General features: G+C 30.4%; 2 protein-coding genes across 5 annotated transcripts in view; both read left to right on the forward strand.

The window, feature by feature from the left end:
- Positions 1-25884, forward strand: part of LOC123225561 (MADS-box protein SOC1-like) — a 55861-nt gene that overhangs the window by 26253 nt on the left and 3724 nt on the right. For 2 of the 3 annotated variants that reach the window (XM_044649596.1, XM_044649597.1), the window contains exon 2: positions 22954-23138. In XM_044649596.1, the coding sequence (XP_044505531.1) occupies positions 22954-23138 (185 nt within the window). Of the gene's footprint in view, positions 1-22525; positions 22618-22721; positions 22864-22953; positions 23139-25884 lie in introns of those variants that run through there. The other variant, XM_044649603.1, reaches the window with a different exon arrangement.
- LOC123225562 (MADS-box protein SOC1-like) lies at positions 10825-18035 on the forward strand. 2 transcript variants are annotated; one of them, XM_044649604.1, is made up of 9 exons: positions 10825-10944; positions 11066-11244; positions 11331-11515; positions 15877-15958; positions 16618-16670; positions 16777-16876; positions 17005-17046; positions 17585-17626; positions 17727-18035. In XM_044649604.1, exons 3-9 carry the CDS (start codon positions 11334-11336, stop codon positions 17850-17852), a joined length of 627 nt encoding a protein of 208 aa, XP_044505539.1. In that variant the 5' UTR covers positions 10825-10944; positions 11066-11244; positions 11331-11333; the 3' UTR covers positions 17853-18035. The 2 variants fall into 2 exon arrangements, with proteins under 2 accessions (XP_044505539.1, XP_044505540.1); XM_044649605.1 differs by having other exon boundaries at positions 17748-18035.

A 25884-nucleotide genomic window follows, 5' to 3' on the forward strand; every position in this document is an offset into this window, starting at 1 on the left:
ACTAAATAATAAAACTCTCAATTTAAATATTGAGTTTAAAATTTAATTAGAGCCTTCTAGTATGACATCCTAATTAAGCTTCTATTCATTGAAATCTTACTCGCTAAAGTGAAAGGTACGCTTCTACTAGATGGAAAATTAGGTGATGATCATGTTGGGTCTGACTTAACTAATGCACTTTGCTTATTCGCTAAAATGAAGGTGAAGTATATTAGAGGCATGAGTAGGGAATGCATCTATCGATACAAAGAGATATGTAGTATCTACCCTATTGATACTGTGAGTTACATTAGAGGTCACATGATTTGTTGGGGTAACACCTGACTTGAGATCATGAGCTTTTGGTGATTAATTCGAACTTCTTCGCCAAAGCTAATGAGAGAATTAATGTAATAAGGTCTTGATTCACTAGAAAGTTCACTAGATTTTCTCAAGTACCATAGTGAGTGCTATTAGCTTGAGAAAAATAGTGGGAGTATTTTAATTTTTAAATCTGTAATTAAAATGAATATTAATAATTAAATAAAATTACTAATTCTTTTATTTGTAAATTGGCGATCACAAAATCACTATGTCAATCCCAACTTATAGATTAATTCTCGAAATAGAAAATAGACTTATTAGGAGCAATTTCACTGATTGTACATAAATCTTTAGATTATTCTACGATAGAAAAAGAGGTTATATATTCTTGAGGGGTCATTACCCCTCGAGCCTAGTCCCAATACCACCTAAAAGGAAAATGATACTTTTAATATGTATCTTGATGACTTTGTGGAAGTTTAGTGCCTCATGTTAACTTCCATGTCACTTGAACTTAAAAAACAACATGATGAAATGGATACGCAATCTATACTTGCACACCTTTGAGAGTTATATGACACTCGATGATATGAGGTGTCAAGTGCACTGTTTGATTACAAACTTTCTGGAAGAGGATAAGTTGACCTTTATATGGTTAAGATGATTAGCTACATTGAGCAGTTGGCAAGCTTAGGCTTCATCATGGATAATGAACTTGCCATTGACCTAGTGCTAGAATCCCTCTCTAAATTGTAGGTTAATTTTATTATGAATTTTAATCTGAATGAAAGGGAAAAAACCCTTGAGGAGTTGTTGTATATGCTTAGACAAGCTAAACAATTAATATGAAAGGTAGCTTTGACTAATCTACTTATGGTTAAAGCCCAAACATCAAAAATCAAGGCCAAACGCAAGGGAAGGTTACAACCAAGCCTAAGCCCAAGCCTAAAGCAAATAAACAACTTGATACCTCTGCTCAGTCAACAAGTAGTGTGAGGAAGGAAAAAGTTGTCTACTTCTATTGTGATAAGATAGGTCACTAAAGGAGATATTGTAAGGTCTTTTTAGAGAACAAAAAGAAGTAGATAACTAAAGCTTTTACTTTAAGTATGTTTGTCATTAAGATCTGGGTTGTAAACACAAAATGTGGTTCTTATATTTGTTCTAATATAGAGGGATTATGGAAGAGTATATTGTTTGCTAAAGAAGAGGTTGACCTACGTGTTGGAAATGAAGCTTGTGTTGTTGCATTAGCAGTAGGAATTTATTATTTTAGGTTGCCCACTGGGCCAGTTTTAGAATTAAGAAATTGTTATTATGTTCCTTCTGTTTCTAGAAACTTAGTTTCTGTTTTTGTTTTAGACAAAAAAGGATATTTATTTTCGATTATTGAAGGTATTATAACCATTAACTTAAATAATATTCTCTATAAAACAATTAAATTGCATAATGATTTATATATTTTAAAATTGGATAATGAAATTCTTCGTATGCAAAATAACAAAAGATTAAAATTTAAAGGATTTGAATACTACATATCTGTGGCATTGCATGCTAGACTATATAGGATTGAAACGTATATCAAGACTTCTTAAACAAAGAATCTTGCAATCATTTGACTTCTAATCATATGATAAATGAGAATAATGTCCATTGGGTAAGATGGCCAAAATACTATTCACTAAATATAATGAAAGAGCGACTGAACTGTTAGGGATCATTCACAACAATGTGCGTGGGTCTATGATAGTGCATAACATATATAAGGAAACCTACTTTGTCATATTTATTGATGACTTTAAAAGATATGTCTATGTGTTTTTGATGAAATACAAGTCTAAATGTTTTAATAAATTCAAAGAATTCAAGAATGAAGTAGAAAAGTAACCTAGGAAACATATTAAAGTCTTCTAAAATGATCGAAATTTGAATACTTGAGTTTTGAATTTAGACAATACTTGAAGAAAAATGGGATAATATCTCAACTCACTCTTCTTGGTACTTTACAACATAATAGTATATTTAAATGAATAAATAGGACCTTGATGGAAATGGTCAGGTCCATAATAAGTTTGACTGATCTCCCTATTTCTTTATGGGGTTATGCCTAGAAATTGTTATCTATACATTGAACCGTGTCCCATATAAATTTGTAGATATAACACCATATGAGTTATGTATTAGGTGAAAACCCAATCTAGATTACTTGAAGATTTGAGGCTGTGAAACTTATGTTAAGAAATTAACTTTGAACAATTGATCGCTAAGTCAGAAAAGTGAATCTTTGTGAGGTAGTTGAAGGTTATTAAGGGATACTGTTTTTACCACATAGAGGAGTAAAAAGTCTTTGTTGCTCGTACTTGCGTGTTGTTTGACAAAGAATTTATTCTCAAGAGAACTAGTGGGAGAAGGGTAGAACTCGATGAAGTTCTTGAACCACAAGATACCACAAATATTAGACAAGATAATGGGCCATCATAAATGGTTGATCATGATGAGGAAGTTTCTTCACTTCAGGTGGAATAGCCTCAACTTACACAAGAGCTACATATGCCTACACGTGTATATCATAAGCCAAAGAGATTTGGTTTTCTCTGAACTCAATAATGATGTACTAGTCATTAATAATGACGAACCTAAGACCTACGATAAGGCTTTTAACATCTAGATTTTAATAAGTGGTTGGATGCTATGAACTTTGAAATAGACTCCATTTATCAAAACCAAGTATGAACTATGGTGGATGCATTTGAAGGGGCAAAACCCGTAAGGTACAAATGGGTTTTTAAAAAGAAAACTGACATATAAGGTAATATGCATACCTATAAGGCATAACTGGTTGCCAAAGGTTTGATTCAAAAGTATGGTATCAACTATGATGAAACCTTTTTGTTAGTCGTTATACTTAAGTTTATTAGGATTTTACTTACTATAGCTAAATACTATGACTATGAAATCTTTCAGATAGATGTCAAAACTATCTTTCTAAATTAAAATTAGTATTATATGGAGCAACCCAATGGTTTTGTTTTTGTTGGAAAGGTAGATAAGGTATACAAGTTGGAAAAGTCAATTTATGGACTTAAGCAGACATCGTGAAATTGAAATATTTGTTTTGATGAAGCTGTCTGTGAGTTTAGATTCATAAAAAAATGAAGATGAACTTCATGTGTATAAGAAGGTTAGTGAGAGTATGATTGCATTTCTAGTATTATATGTCGATGACATCTTGATTATTAGAAATGACATACCCAACTTGCAATCGGTAAATGATAGTTATCCAAGTGTTTCTCTATGAAAGACTTAGGGAAACCACTTACATTCTTATGATTAAAATTTACTGTGATAGAAAACATAGACCATTCAACCTAAGTCAAAACATGTACATAGATAAAGTTTTGATTATATTTTATATAGAAGAATCCAAGAAAAGATTTCTACCTATATCCCACAGTGTATATCTTTCAAAAAATATGTGTCTTAGTATATAATCTAAGAGAGATAAGATAAGTAGATCCCACATGCATTGGCTTTAGGATCAATCATATATGTCATGCTATATACAAAGATTGATCTCTTATATGTCTTGAGCGTTTGTAGCTGATATCAATCTAATCTAAGTGAAAAACATTGGAACACTGTCAAGAACATTGTGAAGTACCTAATAAGGGCTAAAGATGCGTTTTTGGTTTATGAAGAGGAATTTAAACTCACTGTAAAAGACTATAGTAACGCTAGTTTTCAAACTGATTGAGATGATTACAAATACCAATTAAGGTTTGTGTTTTGTTTGAATGGTGGTGTAATTGGCTGGAAAAGTTTAAAAAAAGTACAATAGTTGATTCTACAATAGAGACTGAGTATATTGCCTAGCAAAATTGACTGTATAGATCAAGAATTTTATGATTGAACTTGGAATGGTTCTGAGTATCACCAAGTTGATTGAGCTCCATTGCTACAAGAATGGAGTGATTGCATAGTTAGAGGAGCCATGGTTTCATCAAAGGTTTAAGCATATACTTAGATGATATCACCTAATCCGAGAGATTGTACAATAAAGTGACATACAAATAACAAGGATTTATATAATGACAATTTGGATGACTTATTAACAAAGCCTTTATCATAGTAGAAGCATGATAGACATGTAATCAAACTCAACATTAGATATATAATCGATTGACTATTGTGCAAATGCGAGATTGTTAAGGTAGATGTTAGAGCCAATCAAATTTGATATTTGTGGATGTAAGAAAAAGATTTATTGTTATTCAATTTATATGTTATTTACTTATATGATAGTACAAATAATATGCCCTTAGAATGGTAGAACTATGACAAAAGTATTAAACGACTGATCGTGAAGACCCTGTATACACATTAAGTGGTCATTCGAGAAATATTTGTAATTCTAACATTGCAATAAATGATGGTACATGCAATGATGATGAGATTATCATAGTGTTGAGTGACCCCAGCAAAAGTGGCGATAATTCTCATGTGTCAAAACTGTTATAGACAAATTGGTGTAACAGATAGGTATACATTGTAGACATGTTCATTAGACTAACCCAACTAGAGGATATCTATATAGATTGTTACTCTAGTGTCTATGAAATAAACCTCTGAACATCATAGGTGTATATGATCTTTTGACTTAAGGTTGCCAGATTATCTTGTATAAGGATCAATATGGTTTGACATTGTTAAACGTGTTATCATAGTTAGGGTAACCATAAAGATAGTAATCAACCATATCGTGAGATACATGGAAGCTATGATTAATTGATAAAGAATTCATCACTCTTTAGCAGAGAAAAACATAGCTCACATAAGAATATTGAATGATATCTATGACTAATTGAATCTATGGTCATAATGGGATAAGGTTATAGTCTAATTCATATTAGTCATTGATGTGTATTTGTTCATATTGAAGAATCACTAAGATAAACACATTTATATGTTTTAACCTTGAGAGATATTGGTTAACAAAAGGATTGAATTGCATGTAACTATGCTGTTATAAAAGCTTAAGAGACATTTATTGGCACTTTATTATCTTGGTGGCCATGATCCTTTGTTAAAGGCCAATCTTGGTTTGTATCTAGATTCACCCTGAATTTGGACACTACTAACTTGATAGAGAGCTTATGGGTCACATATATAAAGGAATTGAATTGAACTTAGAGAAGTAGATTGTTTGTTGACAATCTTGGTGATCATGACCAAAAGAAAGACTACAAATAAACTGGGTTGAGAGGACTCATTTTAACCATGCCTTAACCAAGTGCTAGTCGTGCACTTGGTACGATGGTGTCGACCATACAAATGCATGATGCTAATTGATACCTTGTAACAAAACTTGTCAGCTGACACACATATATGTGTTAATCGTGCAAGTGTGTGGCCATGCTAGCTAGTACAAAAATGTATGTCGACTGTGCAAGGTTTGGCCATTTCGACCAACATATATTTGTGTGTCGATCGCTTAAGGCTTAAGCATGCTAACCAACATGCATTGGTGTGCCAGCTGTGTAAATGGCCTTAGGACATGCTAGTTATGCATGCGTGTTGAAGATGTTGTGCGTGTTTAGTATTCTAGCTATGCTCAAGTACTTGCACATATATATAAGGCTATAAGATCAATTATGTACGTCATACTATGTACAAGGATTGATATCTCATACGCTTTGAGTATTTGTAGCAGATATCAATCTAATCAAGGTGAAAAACACTAAATAATTCTCAATAATATCTTAAAGTGTCTAAGAAAGACTAAGGATGCATTCTTAGTTTATAGAGGGCAATCTAAACTCACTATAAGAGGTTATAATTACACCAGTTTTCAAATTGATCGAGATGATTACAAATTCCAATCAAGGTTTGAGTTTTGCTTAATAAGTGGTGTAATTTGTTGGAAAAGCTCCAAACAAAGTAGAGTAGTTGCTATAATAGTCTTAAGTACATTGCCCTTTTAGAAGTAATAAAAGAGGTTGAATGGATCAAAAAGTTCATAACCAAACTTGGAATGATTTTAAGTATCATTGAGCTGATTAAGCTCCATTATGACAACAATGAAGCAATTACTCAGACAAATAAGTCATGGTCTCATCAGAGGTATAAATATATACTTAGACAACATATATGAGATTGTTCAATAAGGTGACATACGGATAACAAGGATTGATATAGATGACAATTTGGTTGACTTATTAATAAAGCCTCTATCACAGTAGAAGCATGATAGACATGTAGTCTAGTTCATCATTAGACATATAAGCATGTAGTCAAGTTCTTGCGTATAAAAGCTATTGTATATAACTTAGTGTAACACATGAGTACACATTATAGATGTGTTCATCAGATTGACCCAATCAGAGGATATCCATATAGATGGTTGCTTTAATGTCTATGAAAAAAATCCTCTAAACACTATACGTGCATGTGATCTTTTGACTTGAGGTTATCAAACCGTCTCATGTAAGAATTGTTGTGGTTTGATGCTATCCAACATGTTGCTGTAATTAGGGTAATTATAAAGGTAGAAATTAGCTATATTGTGAGATACATGAAAGCTATAGTGGATTGATAAAGGATTCGTCGCTCTTGAGCATAAGAGAAAATATCTCACATGAGAATATTGAACGATATCCATGACTGTTTAAATCTGTTGTCATAGTGGGATAAGGTTATAGCCTAATATATGTTAGCCATTCATGTGTGTTAATTTATACCGATGAACCATTAAGATAGATACACTTTTATGTCTCAATCTCAAGAAATATCGGTTAATGAAAGATTGAATTGCCCGTAATTATGACATTATAAAAGCTTAAGAGATGTTCATTAATACTTTATCTTTCGGAGAGCTATGATACTTTGCTAGAGGCTACTCTTAGTCTGTGTTTAGATTTAACCTAAATCTAGACACTACCGATTCAAAAAATGCTTATGAGTCACTGTATAAAGGACTTGAATTGAACTCAGAGCTGCAGATTGTTTGTCAACAATCTTAATGTTCAAGGCTAAGAGAGAGCCTACAAATGGACTGGGTTTGCCTAATAAGCTTGAAAGGACTCAATTTAACCATGTCTTGACCAAGTGCACAACCATGCACTTAATATGCCAGTTGTGCACTTAGTAGGAGAGGTGTCGACCATGCAAATGCATGATGCCTATCGACATTATGAATAAAAGACATGCCGACTGACACATACATATGGTGTTAACCATGCAAGCTTTTTGGCCATGTTGGCCAACATATACATATGATGCCGATTGTGCAAATGATTTGGTGGAATGTCACTTGTGCATTTTGCATGCTAACCATGCATGTGTATGTTCAAGGTGTTATGCATGCTTGAAATTTTAGCCATGCTCGGCCACCTGCACATATATATAAGACATGTTTTATGGTGTGAAACATATAACACATTACAGAGTGAAAACCTAGCTATCAGTCTCTCTATTTCTCTCATTCCCATGAACATCGTGAGTCTAGTTAAGAGCCCTAGTAGCCTTTTCGCCTAGATTTCCTCTTTCTTATTTGTGCTCTATGTGGATACCAATGTGTCACCTTATGAGAGTTGGATAATGTATTTTTTCTAGCCATATTAAAGTTGACGGAGCTATCAACGCAAATATAAATTTTATGGTTAAAACATGTATCTTGGTTTGAGTTTTTAGAGTTGTTTGATTTTTAAAATTTTAAATTTTGTTGCACTGTCAGTTATCAGTACCTTGAAAACCCTACATATAGTTGCCTCCTGAAGACTTGACTTGGAAACTAAACTATATTTTTTTTGGGTAAAATATATTAGCACAAAGAAACAACCAACCAAGCTAGGGCTCAGAAAACAAACTAAGTTTAACTATCCCCAAGTGGAGGACAGTGAAGGAAAAGCTTAGAACCAAACTAGGCTTGCACTATAAACACATAAGCTAAAGATTGCTGACTTTTCTTGAAGACTTATAATAGTTCCTACAATAATAGAGTTCAAGAGGAATGAGAAAGCAACATTAATCTAACAAAATATCTACAATAGTGCAAACCTTTCAAAAAGAAAACAAAATTGTGAAGAAGCATTATACTATCCAAAAACCAAGCTTGTCTTCGAAAAGGATTGATATAGTTGTGGCTATAGTTGTTTGGCTCGGATGGCACTAATCTAAAGGTCCAAGCAAAGGTAGAAGTCTAACTTAATTTGTAGGATGCTAGAGTGTTGTTTTGAGATTGATTGGTATTGTAAGGGTTAGGGGAATGATTATAATTGCAATGCTAACTATCTTGAAGAATTCATAAAGAATTTAAAGAGGCCTTACTTAGTTATAGAAGCTGAATTATGGGTTATAAACTTGGACTTGAAGTAGCTAAATAACATGAAGCTACAAATGTCCCATTTGAATATGATTTAAGAGTGGCAAACCAACTTGTGCATTCTACAAATCACATCAAAGATTCTCTTTTCAGACTCATCATTGACATTTACAGTATGTGTCATGCGAATTGACAAGTGAGGTTTATGCACGTGGTTTATGAAACTAACGAAGTTGTTAATTGGATGTCCAAATTTGTTTTAGATTATTCTAATGAGTTGATATTCTATCAAGATCCATTAGTTGGGGATAAAATGCCTCTCAATATACTTACCTGACACACATCTTAATTTCCCTTTTTGAGAAATAAAATATAAGGGATCAATCAAAAAAATAATAAAATCTTGTTTGTCAGATTTGGAGATACAGAGAATCGAACCTTTTATGACTATACCTTTCGCTAACAAAGCAAGTATTTTATCATTTGAGTTACATCCCCAAACAAACATCAATTTCATTGATTTAATATCGAATCTTTTCATAAGCAATTAGTGAGAATTATTGAAATGTTGATCTCAATGGAAGAAATAGAAAATTATAATGTAAACTTTAATCAACATAGTATGTATGATACATTAAATTAAGACATGCTAATACATTGTATTGAAAAAAAAAAGTCACAATAAGGTGGTGTTTGGTTAAGAGTAATCAAAGATTAATTTGGTTATCTATTTTTTACTATTAACATTATTTTGTTTAGTTTATCAATAATAAAATATTTTGATAATATTTTATTATCAATAGTGATATGACATGTAATATAAAAGATAATTTAATTATCAGCTCTATTTTAAGTATCAATGGTAATTTTGATATTATTACAAGGCCAAAGGACTATTTCCCACTCAAGGTATGCTGATTTCTCAAAGTTTCCCCCGTTAACTTTGAAAATATCATTTGATGGTGCTAGAGAAGATGATCAAATTTCGAAACTAAACCCTAAGGGGGAAATGTGATTTTTTCAAACTTGGTTTAGAGAAGAAAAATTAGTTTTTAAACTTTTAGGGGGAAAAATGAAATCATAATTAAGTTTATTTTTAATATTAAATATAAAATGACGATTTTACCTTTAAAATTAACAGATTTAAACGGTCATAGATGGATAAATGATATTTTCAAAGTTAATCAGAGGAACTTTGGAAAATCAACATACCTTGGGAAATAGTCCTTTGGCCTTATTACAATTTTATCTTTACTTATTAATTTTTAGGATAAAAATGTATTTATTTTTAATTAATATAACATTTAACATAAACAATATTTTAGAATAATCATCCTAAAGACATTTAAGTAAAATAATATTATAATATTTTTTATTACCTCTAACATATTAATTTTATTAAATATAGTAGTATTTTATATATAATAATATATTTTTAGGTAATCTTTCATATATTTTTAGTAATAAAAGTTTACTCAAATTAAACATAATTTAATGTAAAAAAACCCCTCATTGGGTAAAATATTCCTAACATCAATTAATTCCATTAGTTTTTACATATATCTTACCATTGAAGGATACTTCCATCACATGATCACACCAACCGTACCAAGTTTGGAAACAATAAATTTTCACAATTTTAAGTTTCAAAAAATTAAATTCTTCTTGTTCATTCATTTATGTTAATGATTCCATTAAATTCACTTGAAATTTTATTTAAGATAAATTATTTTTTAAGTTCTATTTTTGTTTTATTTTTTATTAAAATTGTAAAAAAAATTAAAATTTTAATTAATTTTAAAATATTATATTTTAATATCAATTTTTATAATAGTAAAATATGTACTAAAATTTTAAAAATTTTTAAAATATCCCTAAGTTTTATTAAATTTTCAAAAATAACGCCCTTAACATTTTTTTAGATTGCAGTTTGCATCAATTAAATACACTTAAAGACGCTCGGTTTGCATGCGTCGATGTGATTGACAAAGGTTGATGCTTTGTCGTTCTTTCATTGGCTCCTTACGCAAATCATCGTACGATGATGCTGACAAAACAATAATCTTTCTTTTTTTGTCTCTTTCCTTATGTTGTCTATATTTCACTTAATTTTACCAAAGCAAGCTATGCAGATACACTGAATTAATAACAAATCAACTTATATTTATTTATCTATTTTTAACAAATTTTTTTCTGTCATTTACTTTAGTTGTGCTTGTCCGTTTGTTTGGGGCAAGAACTTCAGCTCTTGAAAAGTTGAAAGGGAAAAATGTATAAAGACACCGGAAAATGCTGAATATGGAATTTTCGCTAGGCTTGTGGTATGAGTATAAAGAGAGTGATGCATCTAACTATCAAAAGATTCTCTGCTTTTTTGCCCTAGGGTTTTGGAATTTCTGCTTTTTTGTAGCATTTTGATGTTTTTCTTTATCTTCTTGTCAGGTTGTGTGGCATTTTCTTCCCCGTTTCCTATAAAATTTGAAACCCTCATCTATAAAATTATCTTGGTTGTCTGACTTGTCGATCTGAAGGAGGAGATTGTTTGTTTGTGGGTTTCTGCGTTTCGAATTTTCTTGTAAATACTGCGCTTAAAACGATCTCTGGGTTTTTCAGAATAACTGGTGAGATGATTTTTGAATTTCACTCTTTTCATGATTATGGTTTCCTTGAATCTGTGACTATGTTTGATTTCATGTTTAACTACCAGACCATGGTGAGAGGGAAAATTCAGATGAAAAGAATTGAGAATGCAACGAGCCGGCAAGTGACTTTTACTAAGCGTCGAAATGGGCTGTTGAAGAAAGCTTATGAGCTATCGGTTCTTTGTGAATCTGAAGTTGCAGCGATTACCTTTTCACAGAAAGGAAGAGTCTATGAGTTCTCGAGCTCTGGGTAAGTTCTTCAATATCTTCCAATTCTTGGTATTGTTTTTAGCATCATAGCGTTAGTCGAAAGCAAGTGATTATCTTGTTTTTACTGGTCGTGTGATGGAGTAAGAGTACAATCATCATTTTAAACTTTCAACATTTATCATATTTCATGCTTCTCTTGTTCGGTTGATTCGTACTACTCCGGATAGAATTCTTATTTCATTTGTACTTTTTAGATTTGGAAATTAATTGTGTAGATTTTCATATCTTAATGGTGTGTTTTCCTTTGCACAGCTCTCAGTATATTTCTTCTGCAATAAATCAAGGTGGAATTTGTCAATTTGGTTTTTCATAGTTTTTGTTCCGTATCACCTATATATTGACAGCGTTATTGCCTTGATGCTCTTAGTGAGTACTTTCTATCTAGGGTTGCCAAATGCTTCTTGCAAAAATTGCCATTTCACCAGTTTAGTACTTTGGTTCAGGCATAGGATTTTTATAAAACTATTTTAAAATCTACCTCTATCTTTGATATACTTTGCAATTTACATTTATTATTAATTAATGCTTTCCCCTTTCATTTTCATTATTTTTAGTGGGCACTTGCAACATGGTCTAAAATAGTGAAATATTAAATGGGTTCATGACTTGTGTCTTTATGGTGCTGTTTTGATGTTAATAAGATGATTTTGGAGCATTTCTGTCACAATATAAATCATCTAAAGGCAATTGATGTCAAATTGTAAACTTTTACTGGTTCTCATAAATTTTAATGAATATAGAGTTCTTTTACAGATATAGTGTTCTATTTATCCATGAACACTGATTTTTTTTTTTATTTTCATTTATTAAATTCACTAAGTAATTGATGAGAAGGAAATACAAGATTCTGATTGTGTGAGGCATATATAAATGGAAAAAACACTCACTTAATAGTTTGACTGGAAGTTTTGAATCATTAGTATTTAAATGCATATTTGAAATGACAAAATTTTTTCAATGCTAGATCAACTATCTTGATGTGTTCAAAGTTTTTGATTCTTTTTGTAGATATCCACTAAGTAATCTAAGAGGGGTATTATGTTCATTCATGTCAAGTTTTATCTTGTTTATCATAACAACACAATATAATGCGATAGACACTTTTATTAGTTGTCATTTGTCTTTCAATCTTATAATAAAATTATATGTATAATCAAATTTTATTAATAAATTTATACATATTGAGGTGATAATATATTATTAGATGATGTGATTAGTTACTTTTAATCTTTTTTCAAAATCACCCAATTATATATTGCTATATGAGGTTGTATAGATAAGTTAATAAGATTTATTTGTACATAAAATATTATTTTTATTTTACCCATTTTGCATAAAAATGCACCAAAATTTCTTGAATTTCTAATAAATGTCATATTTGGTTTATAACGGAATTATCCAAATTCCGGCAATTCACTTATCAATCGTAAGGAATCTTTGTACATGAATCATAGTTTCACATTTTTTAAAATGGTCACACAATCTAAGCTCCATTTATTTGATTAAATACTTGTGATATGACTGATAAACTCTCTTCTCAACCCAATGACTCTTGCATTTTATCCACCTAAATTTTAGTCTAATTATATGTTATAGTACTCTTTTCTATATATAACTAATAATAATGACTTCAATTTATGAGTTGCAGATATCAGTGTATGTTTTATCAATACGTTGAAAACCGAATAACAATTTTTATATGTTAATGGTAAAAGGTTCTGATTCAAGAAAGAGGCTTGACGGATTAATATTGGTTGATATCTAAATTGAGGTATTCCATCTTGTGCCAATGTGGATGAGTTATTTATTGTCTAAAATCTGGTTCAATTTGTTTTGTTAATTGTTAAGATTTTCTATTTTGTATCATCAGGGTTAGTTTATTTATGGTTAATAACAACTTCGTAAATAGGATTAGAAGAATTTGGTGTCCTAACTCAATTTCATTTCTGTCCAATTCAATATATTTTTTTGTAGTACGGAAGTTGATGAAAGGTTTCTGGTTAAAAAAATTTCATACTGTTGATTTGTCTGATAGTTTTCACATTGTCTTTTAATGGAGCTGTAAAGGCTGAGTATTGTCCTTGAAGCCAGCTTCATCTGGCCTCTGAGAGTATCCTCTTAACTTTTGGTTTACTAAAATCTTCTAGTTTTCTTTGGAATTTATGGTTATCTCATGATATTTTACTATATCAACTGCATATATTGAAAATTAACCTGTTTGCTGATACAGTAATTATATATCTTGGTATTATGATAGATTGCGAAATATCCTTTACATGCTAAACTTCTAGATAATGTTTTTTTTTTAAAGTAAATTTTATATAAAAGAAAAATATACAGAATACAAAAGGCTTATCCCAGGTAATGGTAAATACAAAGACTTAGGGTATTTGGTTTGGATATTATTTTAATACCAAAATTAAAAATTATCTTAAAAATAGATTACCTAGAAGATTACTAGATATAAATTATATTACATATAATAAAAATAGGTAAGAATAAATAATTATTATATTTGGTTAAAAATAATACTAGTATATCATTTTACTTAAATGCAATTGGATATAATTATTTTAAAATATTTTATATGTTACTAAAATAAAGTTATTTTTGTCTTAAAAAATTAATAAATAAAAATATAATTATAATAAAATAAAGATTACCTTTATAATATTTTAATACTTAATGTGGATATGATATATTATCTATTACATTACTAATGATAATAAAATGTTACCAGAATCTTTTATTAATTATAAACTAAACAAAGTAATTTAAGTAATAAAAAATAGATGACCTAAACTTTTTTTTTTTGCCCCCAACCAAATACTCCCTTAAAGCTTTCAAGCCCGCCTGGAGCAATAGAGCAATGACACCGAAATATTTTTCTTGCTTCATTTCAAAAGTATAATATGCTTTATGTTCTAATCATAATACTGTCAGCAGAGCATAGGTATGAAGTACAAACATAAAGCAAACATCTAGTCAATTAATTCATTCCAGTCCATGTGTTGATAAAACTTGAATGAGGAATGCTGGAAAACTTTTAGCCTTGTAGAATTATATTGAACAATTCCCATCCCCCTGACTTGTGTCTTAGTTGAGCCCCTATCAACATTTTTGATATTGGGCTAGTCAACATCTAAACCCTAAATCATAGAAAGAAAGAAATTCTCATATTTCATAGCTATTTTCAATAGTAAGTTTAGCATGCATGACAATAAAGGCTAGTATGGAAGCAGCATAAACATTAAGGGATGTCCATAGTTTACATGGAACCTTCAGCTGGGTATGAGATGCATTTTTGTCATTTATTTGATTTTAATTTTAAATATCTGCAATGCTGAATTCGAAACTGAAGTCTCCTTTAAATTATACAATCTTGGATGAATGAGAGCAAACGATAAACTTAACTATTCAACTGACCCCATGGAGACTTGGTTGAAGGGTTTTCAAGGATATTTTTTCAAAAAGTTAGTTCAAAATTTGGAAAAAAGAAAAATCAAGCCATTTAAATTAACTGTACGCAGATGAATATTCTATATGTTGTATTGCATATGTTTTTCATTATTCTAAAGCTAATCAGGGAGAATTTTATATTAAGATTATGTGCTTTTTCACTTGTGATTTTTAGAGGATAGCTAGTTGATCACTAAACTGGAGTCCTATAAGAATTGAGATTCAAATCTTGTCTTTGAATTTGGTTGATGAAATGGCAAAATTAGAGCAATGTTAATCTTGCCAGTGTGAGATTAGCTTAGGGTTAGAGTTGAGTTGAGTCGAGCTCGAACTCAACTCGACTTGAGTAGAACCAAGTTTGAGTTTGAGTTCGATTCAAAATTGTTCAAGTTTGGCTTTTTTGATGGGAGTCGAGCTTTAAGTTTGGTTTAGTATTGTAATAGAACAAAAAATGACAAAAGTAAAGTTGTTTTAATGTATATTAGTCAAAATAACCTTTTTTTAGTTGATTCGTAAAAAAAGTTTCTAGATTTGCAAGTTTGGTGAACCAAACACCTTTAAAACTTGAGTTCAAAAATATTTAACTCTTAAGTTTAAGCTCGAACTTAAATTCACTTGAATCGAACTTGTTTTTGAGTTCAAACAAATTCGGTTCGAATCCTATCCTAGATTAGCTACTTTGACATGTAATTTAGTTAACCGAAACTCTATTTAAATGCAATAGTTAACAATAGCCACGAATGGTAAAAAATAGTCCATTTTACAGGCAAAATGGAGGTGGGTTCTTTAGCCTAATCATATAATAAAACACATTAAGCAGTTTAAATTATGTTTAACTTTCATATACATTTGTTGATGTCATTTCGCATTTGAATGCTTCAGGATGCAAAAGACAATCAGTCGATACTTCGAATACAAAAAGGAAGTGCTAGCTAGCAAGCCTGAAACGGAAGAATACATGCAGGTCAGAACTTCATCTTTAATTAAGTAAATTATTCTGTGATGTCTTTAAGCACAATTTTGTATTTTTTTTGTGTATTATGGATAAGACATGCAAAATAATCCTTTCTGATAGTAGTTCTTTCATGGGGAAGCAGTAGTCAGAATCTCCTGTAATGAAGGGATAGAACAATGTACACTAATTCTCTATAACGTTCATTTAAGCTTATTAAACAAGAAACTCTAAAATTCACTTAATGTCAAAGTAAAGATTAGTGGAACATCTAATTATATTATTATTTGCAGGTCAAAAGACTTCCCATCCAAGGTTTGCCAAAATAACAAATTTCATCCTTTAAGTTTTAAAAAACCAAAATCCCATCCATCAGTTAGTGAATTTTGTTAAATGAAAAGTTAGAAAGATTTATTTGTATAGATTTTTCCATTTTATCTTTTTTTTTTCATTATTCTTATGAGCATATGTACAAATAGATTACTATTGTTGAACATTAAGTCAATATTAAATGTGATGATAATTTTCACATGAAATGATGTTTTCAATATGTTCATTCTGAATATTTGAATGATGTAGCTTTCTGAAAGCTTGTAATACCTTATCATTAATAACATCCATTTTAATGGTTTTTCTTGCAAAAATTTTCCACATGGAGCAAATGCATGCAGCATGATATAGCAAACATGGTGAAGGAAATTGAGAGTATTGAAGTTTCTCAAAGGTTCATAGTTAAACTGATACTTGCCCTACAAGAGTAAATATTGACACGTAACATCTTCATTGAAGTAGTAAATTTTTCTGAGGTTTGAATTATATTGGTGTCTCAGAAAGCTTTTGGGGAAAGACTTGGATTCATGTAGTGCTGATGAACTCCTAAATATTGCCGGGCAGCTGCAAGGAAGCTTGTGCAGCATTCGAGCAAGAAAGGTAATCAATAGGCTGGCTAACAGATGAATTTCTTCCACAACTTGTAATACGTCTCGGTGGCCAAATGCTAGTTGTTGGAAAGTTGTTGATTGAAAGCTAGTAACCTAGCAATGACATTTTTGTTTCAGGCTCAGCTATTTAAGGAGCAGACAGAGCAACTAAAAGCAAAGGTAACAACTTCTTTATGTAACATTTAATATATATAACTTGAATAAAACCATTCAATCTTAATTTTGTAGGATTTACACATATGGTATAAAATACTGAATTAAAACTTTAGAATTATAAAAATACTTGGAATACTATAATACAATCTGAATTTATAAAGTTCTCAAAATTACTTGCATTTAGTGATTGGTCTTCCAATTCTGAGAGCTTCCAGAATGATAATTTTTAATAGGTAAAACTACACTGTATGAGTTTTGCAAAAGAGCCCTAACCAATATATAGATAGTTATTAAACTGATCAAAGGTCTAACAAACCTAATAACTCATTATAGTCTGTCTATTCAAATCATAATGTTTAAGTTTATAATATTTATCTTTATTATTACTTAAGTTTATCTGTAAATTGTCATTGAATTATTTAATTATCTAATTTTGTTAAACCAATTTTATAATTAATATTAACCCACATTAAAAAATTTTCTAACACTCTTAATAAGCATTTCTACGTCCTCATAACTTTTTGCTTTGTTTGACATACAGGAGAAACTATTGCCGGAAGAGAATGAAAGGTTAAGTTTTAAGGTGAAAATTTGAACTCTTCATTTATCCCCTCTAAGCAAAAATCAAATTTGTAATTTTTTCCAAAAGGGACATGAATCACGCAATACAGTTCTTATTTTAGTTTCGTGCAAAGCCATGGCAGGCATCAGCTCAACAGAAAGGTGCAACCCATAACAGCCAAAGCTCTCAGAGTTCAGAATTTGAGATTGAGTTATCCATCGGACCAACTGAAATACGATTCTTCTAACCAGAAATTTGCTTTCAACATATAAAATAATTGCCCCATTTGAATTATTGTGGTCTGTATAATCATCGTGTTAAGAACATATGATTGACGTATTGAATTGATATGGGTGTATATGAATTGATATAGTCAAATGTTCTAGTTGACATGAATTGATGAAGTCAAACACTTTAGTTACCTTATACATGCTATAGGATCCTTGTTAAGATGCTTAATTATCTCATTATATATTTTTTCTTCCTTATTAGCATGTATCTTGGTTGTATGTATTCTTAGACAATATTGAAATACAAATGAGTTGAAAATTTCTGTTAGTGTATTCTTTAGGAACTAGTGTTGTGAATTTCAAGACATTTTTTATCTTTTATATATATGTAATCATTTATTAAAAGAAGAAAAAAATATTTTGTTCATATAAATAAACTGTTTCATTTACTTGCATTTATATAAAGTATGTATATAAACTATCTAGATAATTTGCTTAACAAATAAAACTGAATTATCAAATTGTTCCCTACAGACGTAATATAAATTGGGTAATAATATCACATAATAGACGTACTGAATATGTCTATTAAATATTATGAGATAATGTTAGTGTAGATGACGATGATGATCATGATATTAGGGTATTAGTATGGATTAACAGTTGGTAAACCGTTTGTCGAATGTAATTAATAACGATAAGTCACAGAACATTATATTATACTCAATGACTCATAATATGATTGTAGTAATGTATGAAGTAATAATTTAATATGAGCTATCGTAATTAGATACGATATGAATCCTTATGATTTATAGAGTGTATAAATACAAGGCTAATCATTTTTCATACGAAAGACCATGTTTGTTATGCGTTGTTTGTATGTAAAAACAAATGATGATCAACACATGATTCATTGACTTAGAAATATTGGATTCAAGATATCCACTAATTTGATCCGATTTTGAGTTTCTAATTGAGTATCAATAAATATTGGAAATCAAAATCTCTTATAAGAATACGAAGAGTGTTTGTGATGATTTGTTTCAAATATATTTGATCAACAATTCATGGAAAATCAAAATTAGGGTTTTGACATACCATGAGTCTAAAATTGATCAAGATTAGATAATGGAAGAGTCTTACCTACACAAAATGTACGATTGAGAAATTAGGTTCAATAAAGTGTTTCCTCATCATGGTTTAGGGGTTATAGGATATTACTAGATGTTACCATAGTCTTTGAGTTTTCAAATATATTTTTAGATCGTTTGAAAAAGGCTCATTGTTACGCCATAGTAAACTTAAAATGTCACACCAATAAATCAAACATTTTGAGAGTGAAGATTAATTATCTAGCGTTGGCTAATACTTTCCGAAGGGTAATAAAATTAAATTCATACATAGTGTTATATAGGTGCAAAAGTAACTTTTTAAGAGTTAAAATATATGTGAAAATGAATTAAGGTGGCTAAAGTATATGTTTTATATATATGCATGGTCAAGCCCTTGCATTTTGATTGTTATACCAAATCACAACCTTCCTTATCCATGATACTTGCAACTCTTTAAAAAAAACCATGTAGCTAAGCAATTTCAGTCCTAACTTGACTAAGTGCTTTGTATCTAGCCCTAGTAGAAGAAAGAGCAACCGCTTTTTGTTTTTTAGAGCACCACTGTATTAAAGTCTCTCCAAAATAAATAGTGTCCACTAGTGGACTTTTGATCATGCAAATTCCTATCCCAGTCAGCATGACTAAAGGTCTCCAGTTTGGGAACAAATTTAGGTTTAAAGAATGATCCATGATTCACAGTTCCTTTCACATGCTTTAGTATCCTTTTACAAGCCTACCACTCCAACCTAGTTGGAGATTTAAGAAATTGACTTCACGTATTAACAACAAAAGAAATTTCAGGTCTTGTCATGGTCAAATATTGTAATGCACCAATTGTACTTCTATATATTGTAGGATTCTCAAGCAACTTACTATCCCCTGCATGCAATTTAAGTTCAGTCACCATAGGGTTATGGTAAGGTTTAGCATTTAGCATTTTTGTTTTCGCTAAGAGATCCAATGCATGCTTAGCCTGATTTAAAAATAAAACTGTGTCATCTCTACATGTTCAAACCCAAAGAAATAGCTTAATTCACCAAGATTTTCAAAGAAAATTCTGAATTAAGATCATTCACTAGCTCCTGAATAAACTCAGAATTTGGCCTTGTAAGTAGAATATCATCTACATATATAAAAATGTAGACAATTTTTTTGGATGCTTTAAAATGAATAGCTAGAGCTTGAAATTGATTCCTCAAACCCCTTCATTGCTAGTGACCTTTTAAGCCTCCCAAACCAAACTCTTGGAGCTTACTTCAATCCATAAAGAGCCTTTTTGAGTTTGCACACAAAATTACATCTCTCATCATCTACAAACCCCTCTGGTTTGGTCATATAAACAACTTTTTGCAACTCACTATATGTATCTTCCAATCAAAAGTAACAGTCATATAGATTATTATTCTAATTGTCGCAACCTTGAAAACAAGACTAAATGTCTAAAAAAATCAATCCCAATCCCAACAAGACCAACATGAATAAAATCAAAACTCCAGAATAAACATATAGTATTTGTATGACACCTAATCAGAGTGATGGGACCAAGCAATCCCAAGGAAGAGATAGAATTAATCACTTGTGCCATACAAATACTTGAGATTGAGAGTTATGCTGAGGGGGTACTCGTGATATAAGCTTTGCATCCATAGAAAGGATACGTACTCTATAGTATGTACTAATAGAAAAGGGCACCCATAGAGAGGTGTTATGAAAAAGATTGATTCATATGTACCATGGACTACAATAGTTGAGAAAGAGAAGTCACATGACTAGGGTGTCAAATTTTTGATACAACATAGACCCATCAACATAGAGAAATGAAATGAATTGAAATGATAAACATTCTTAGAGAAATAAGAATTCTGAAAAAAAATAAATTATTTTTCGAATAAAAATTTAGAAAGACTTAATATTAATGTATGATAAACATTCTTACTTTTTGAATGATTTGTCATTCACTCATTTTATATTCAGTCTTACAAGTCTGAAATGAGTTAATGGTGAACTACGAGGCAGTCGATCAATAATGGAGACACAAGATGATGAATTTTCTTATTTATGGTATGTAATAAATTGTTTAGTGTTTGTTATGTGAAACTGAAACATTTGATTTACTTGTTTAATCCGAATTTCAATATGGACTTTATTTTATTTTTATTTTTATTTTACTATTTAGATTCATTTTAATACTTGGTTTGATTTTGGCACAATTTATAAAAGATCATATTTATTTTATGACTCCCAAATAAATAATGTTTTGATTTTTGTACAATTTTTAATAACATTTTCTTTAAAGGGTATAACATTTAAGAAGGGAATGTTACAGTTTGTATCAGAGTCTCACTTTTGAGAAAACCAAACATTTAATTTATGTGTATTTTTGATAAAAATAGATTTCTTATAATCACCTTCGTACGTCAGCCATTGTAAGTAAAATTTTATATTCCTTCAAATGAATCTTTTAAGTGATTGATTGTGGGTTCTTTTTTTAAAAGAAAAATAAGGTGAACCAAGAGAGCCACCTGTAATACACTCGCAGCTAATCCCTCTGAGGCTTTAAATTCAAGGATATCAACCCTAGTTGCTTGATCTGAATTGAATGTTAAAGATGTTAAGAATTTAATTGAGGAGGCATTCAAGGAAAGGGAGCGTACCAATGTTCAAGTTCAAGTTAGTGAATCGGATTAGACTCCACCTACTCATGCATCGATAGAAATGACTTCCTTAGAGACTGAAGTGGTGGCCAATATTCGATTGCACCCAATTTACTCCTTACTTGTCATGCACTCGCCACATAGATTCTTGGGTACTAAAGATCCTGTTGTAGTAGAAGAATGGTTGGAATCAATGGGCATGCACTCGCAATGTTTTTGTCTGATATGACCAAGGTCGAAAAAGTTAAATATGTTAGGTAACTATTCAAGGTTGATGTACGACTTTGGTGGAATTTAACAAAAGAGTTTGTGAAAGTAACTGAGGTCACTTGGGCATAATTTAATAAGTTGTTTGAGTAAGAGTATTTAAGTGCCGATATGATATTTGTGAGAGTTCAAGAATTTATCAATATCTTATAGAGGACAAATTTAGTCAAAAATTATACCATCAGATTCAATGCAATGGCGAGATATGCTTCAAGGTTGGCAAATAGTATACGAGGGAGGATGAAAAAATTCTTCTATAGACTGAATCTAGCAATCTCCAAAAATGCCATAATTAGACAATATCCACCTTAGAGTTATAGTGAAACTTCGGAGTCGGGCTTTTAAGGCTAAGGTACTCATTTAGAAAATGACACAAAAATCCGCCACTAGCCAGTTTGCATTGTCGTTCCTTCATTGGCTCCTTACACAAATCATAGTACGATGATGCTGACGTATTTTATGCATTATTATTACTTTAGCAAATTTAATCCTTTATTTTGGCGTCTCTCTCTATTATCTTCTCTATATTTTTCTTAATTTTACCAAAACAAAATATGCACTAAAGTAATTAAAAATCAACTTATATTTATTTACCTATTTTTATCAAAAATTTATCTATCATTTACTTTAGTTATTCTTTTCTGTTTATTTGGGGCAAGAACTTCAGCATAGTATAAAGTCACTGGAAAATGCCGAATATGGAAATAAAAACATCAAGCTAGGCTTGTGGTCTGAGTATAAAGAGAGTGATGCATCTAACTATCAAAAGATTCTCTGCGTTTTTGCCCTAGGGCTTATGATTTTTTGCATTTTTGTAGCGTTTTGATTCTTTTCTTTATCTTCTTGTCAGGTTGAGATCCTCATCTACAAAATTTTCTTGGGCTTTGTCTGACTTATAAATCTGAAGGAGATAGTTTGTTTCTGGGTTTCTGGGTTTTGATTTTTGGTGTATACTGCGCTTAAAACAATCTCTTGGTTTTTCAGAATAATTGGTGAGATGATTTTTGCATTTCGTTCTTTACATGATTAATTAGGGTTTCCTTGAATCTGTGACTAAGTCTGATTTCATGTTTAACTACAAGGCCATGGTGAGAGGGAAAATTCAGATGAAAAGAATTGAGAATGCAACGAACCGGCAAGTGACTTTTTCTAAGCGTCGAAATGGGCTGTTGAAGAAGGCGTTTGAGCTATCGGTTCTTTGTGAATCTGAAGTTGCAGTGATTATCTTTTCACAGAAAGGAAGAGTCTATGAGTTCTCGAGCTCTGGGTAAGTTCTTCAAAATCTTCCAATTCTTGATCTTGTTTTTAGCATCATAGCGTGAGCCGAAACCAAGTGAAAACCTGTTAGCACCAACTGAATAATAAATATGAGCTGTTTTACTGGTTGTGTGATGGCGGAAAAAGAGTACAATCATCATTTTAGGCTTTGAACATTTATCATATTTCATTTCTCTCTTTTTCTGCTGATTCGTACTACTCCGGAAGGAATCATATTTCATTTGTACCTTTTAGATTTGGAAATTAATTGTGTAGATTTTCATATCTCAACGGTGTATTTTCCTTTGCTGGGTTCTTAGCATACTTCTTCCGCAATAAATCAATGCCTGGAATTTGTCGATATGGTTTTCATACTATCATTCTGTATCATCTATATAATGACAGCGGTATTGTCTTATGCTCTTAGAGTTTGTTTTGGGTAATATTTTATTATTAAAATTAAAATTAATATATTATTTTATTTAAATGTTCTTGACATAATTATTCTCAAATTTTTTTTATGTTAATTGTTATATTAAATTAAAAATAAAGTTATTTTTGTCCTAAAAAATAAATAAATGATTTTATAATTATAATAAAATCAAAATTAACTTGTTAACTTTTTAATACCGTATAAGAAAGTAGTAATCAGATTATTTCTTATAGCACTTGTTACATCACCATTTGTAGTAGAAGATTTATTAGAATTTTTTATTATTTATAAACCAAACAAAGTTTTCTATCTTTATCTACCTCAACCAAACACTCCTTAGTGAGTACTTTCTATGTGTGTCATGTTATATATCTAGGGTTGCAAAAAGCTTATTGAAAAAGTCGCCATTTCACCAATTGTACTTTGGTTTAGGCATAGGATTTTCATAAAACTATTTTAAAATCTACCCCTAACTTTGATACTTTGTAATTAGTAATCGATGCTTTCCCCTTTCATTTTCATTATTTATAGTGGGAACTTGCAACATGGCCTAAAATAAGGGAAATATTAGATGGTTTCATGACCAAAAAAGAGAAAGAAACGACTGCAAAGTGTCTCTTGTTTTCTATGAAGCCTGTGTCTTTATGGTGCTGTTTTATTGTTACCGAGATGATTTTGGTGCATTTCACAAAATATATTATCTAGAGGCAATTGATGTTAAATTGTAAATTTTTACTGGTTCTCATAAATTTTTTATAGAAATAGTTCTTTTACAGATACAGTTTGCTATTTATCCATTTACGGTACTGATTTGTTTGATTTTCATTTATCAAGTGCACTAACTAATTGATGAGAAAGAAATGCAAGATTCTCATCGTGTGAGGTATATATACATGGAAAAAAACGGTCACTTTATAGTTGGACTGCAAGTTTTGATTTATTAGTATTTAAATGCATGTGTGAAATGACAATATTTTTTTCAATAAAACTATAGCACCAAAATTTGAGTACCTAATTGCTCACTAGGATAATATATTATAATGCGATTAAGTAATTTTAAACAAAAAATGAAGTAACACTTATCAAAATACTCAATTGGATTCTTAAAATTGAATGCACATATCATTGCTTTAATTTTTTTCAATACTAGATCAATTATCTTGATATATTTGAAGTTCTTGATTCTTTTTGTAGAATATCTAAGAGAGACATGTTCATTCATCTCAAGTTTTATCTTATTGATCATAACAATACAATGTAATGAAATAGATACTCTTATTAGTTACTGTTTGCCTTCTGATCTTATTTGTACTCATTTTGCATATACATATATCAAAATTTATTGAATTTATGATAAATGCCACCTTTGGCTTATAACGGAGTCATCCCAAATCTGGCTTTTTACTTATCAAACGTAACGAATCTTTGTACATAGATCATAGTTTCTCATTTATAAAACTTGTCACGTGATATATGATCCATTTATTTGATTAAATACTTGTCTTATGACTGCTTAGCTCTCTTCTCAACCCAATGATTCCTGCAGTTTTTCTACCTAAAGTATAATTTAATTATTTATTATAGTACTTTTTTCTGTACATAACTAATAATAATGATCTCAACCCAATGTTTTATTAATGCATTGAAAACCCAATAACTATTTCTATATATTAATGGTAAAAGACTCTGATTCAAGAAATAGGCTTGACGGATTAATTAATTTGGGCTGATATCTAAATTAGTGTTTTCCATCTTGTTCCAATATGGATGAGTTATTTATTGTTTAAAAATCTGGTTCAAATTGTTTTGGCAATTGTTAAGTTTCTCCATCTTAGTAAATTGGATTGGAAGAATTAGGTGTCCTAACTTCGTAAAGTTTCTGTCCAAATCAATATATATTTTTGTGGTACTGAAGTTTGACGGAAGGTTTCTGGTTAAAATAAAAAAATTCATACAGGTGATTTTTTTTTTCTAGTGTCTCTACTTCATCTGTCACAGTTATCTAGAAATTTTCTAGATATGAATTTGCAACTTACTGATCAAAATCAGACTTGTGTCCCTATTGTGGCTTTCATAAAAAGTTTTCAAATAATAGTGTTTCGATGTTCATCACTTTAATCACAAATCAATAATTCCTGATAAACGATTTTTTTATTGTTGAGTAAGTTTTCTATATTTTAGATCTAAATTTCCCAAGTAGAGCAAAATTTTAATTATGAAGGAGACGCCTCTTGAATTTTAGAAATCGCATTGTATAAAGGAGAAGCATAAAAAGATTAAAGGAATACTTTAACAGTAAGTGAAGAAGATACTTGAAAAACCA

The sequence above is a fragment of the Mangifera indica genome, chromosome 9, assembly GCF_011075055.1.
Source record: "Mangifera indica cultivar Alphonso chromosome 9, CATAS_Mindica_2.1, whole genome shotgun sequence".
Taxonomy (NCBI): domain Eukaryota; kingdom Viridiplantae; phylum Streptophyta; class Magnoliopsida; order Sapindales; family Anacardiaceae; genus Mangifera; species Mangifera indica.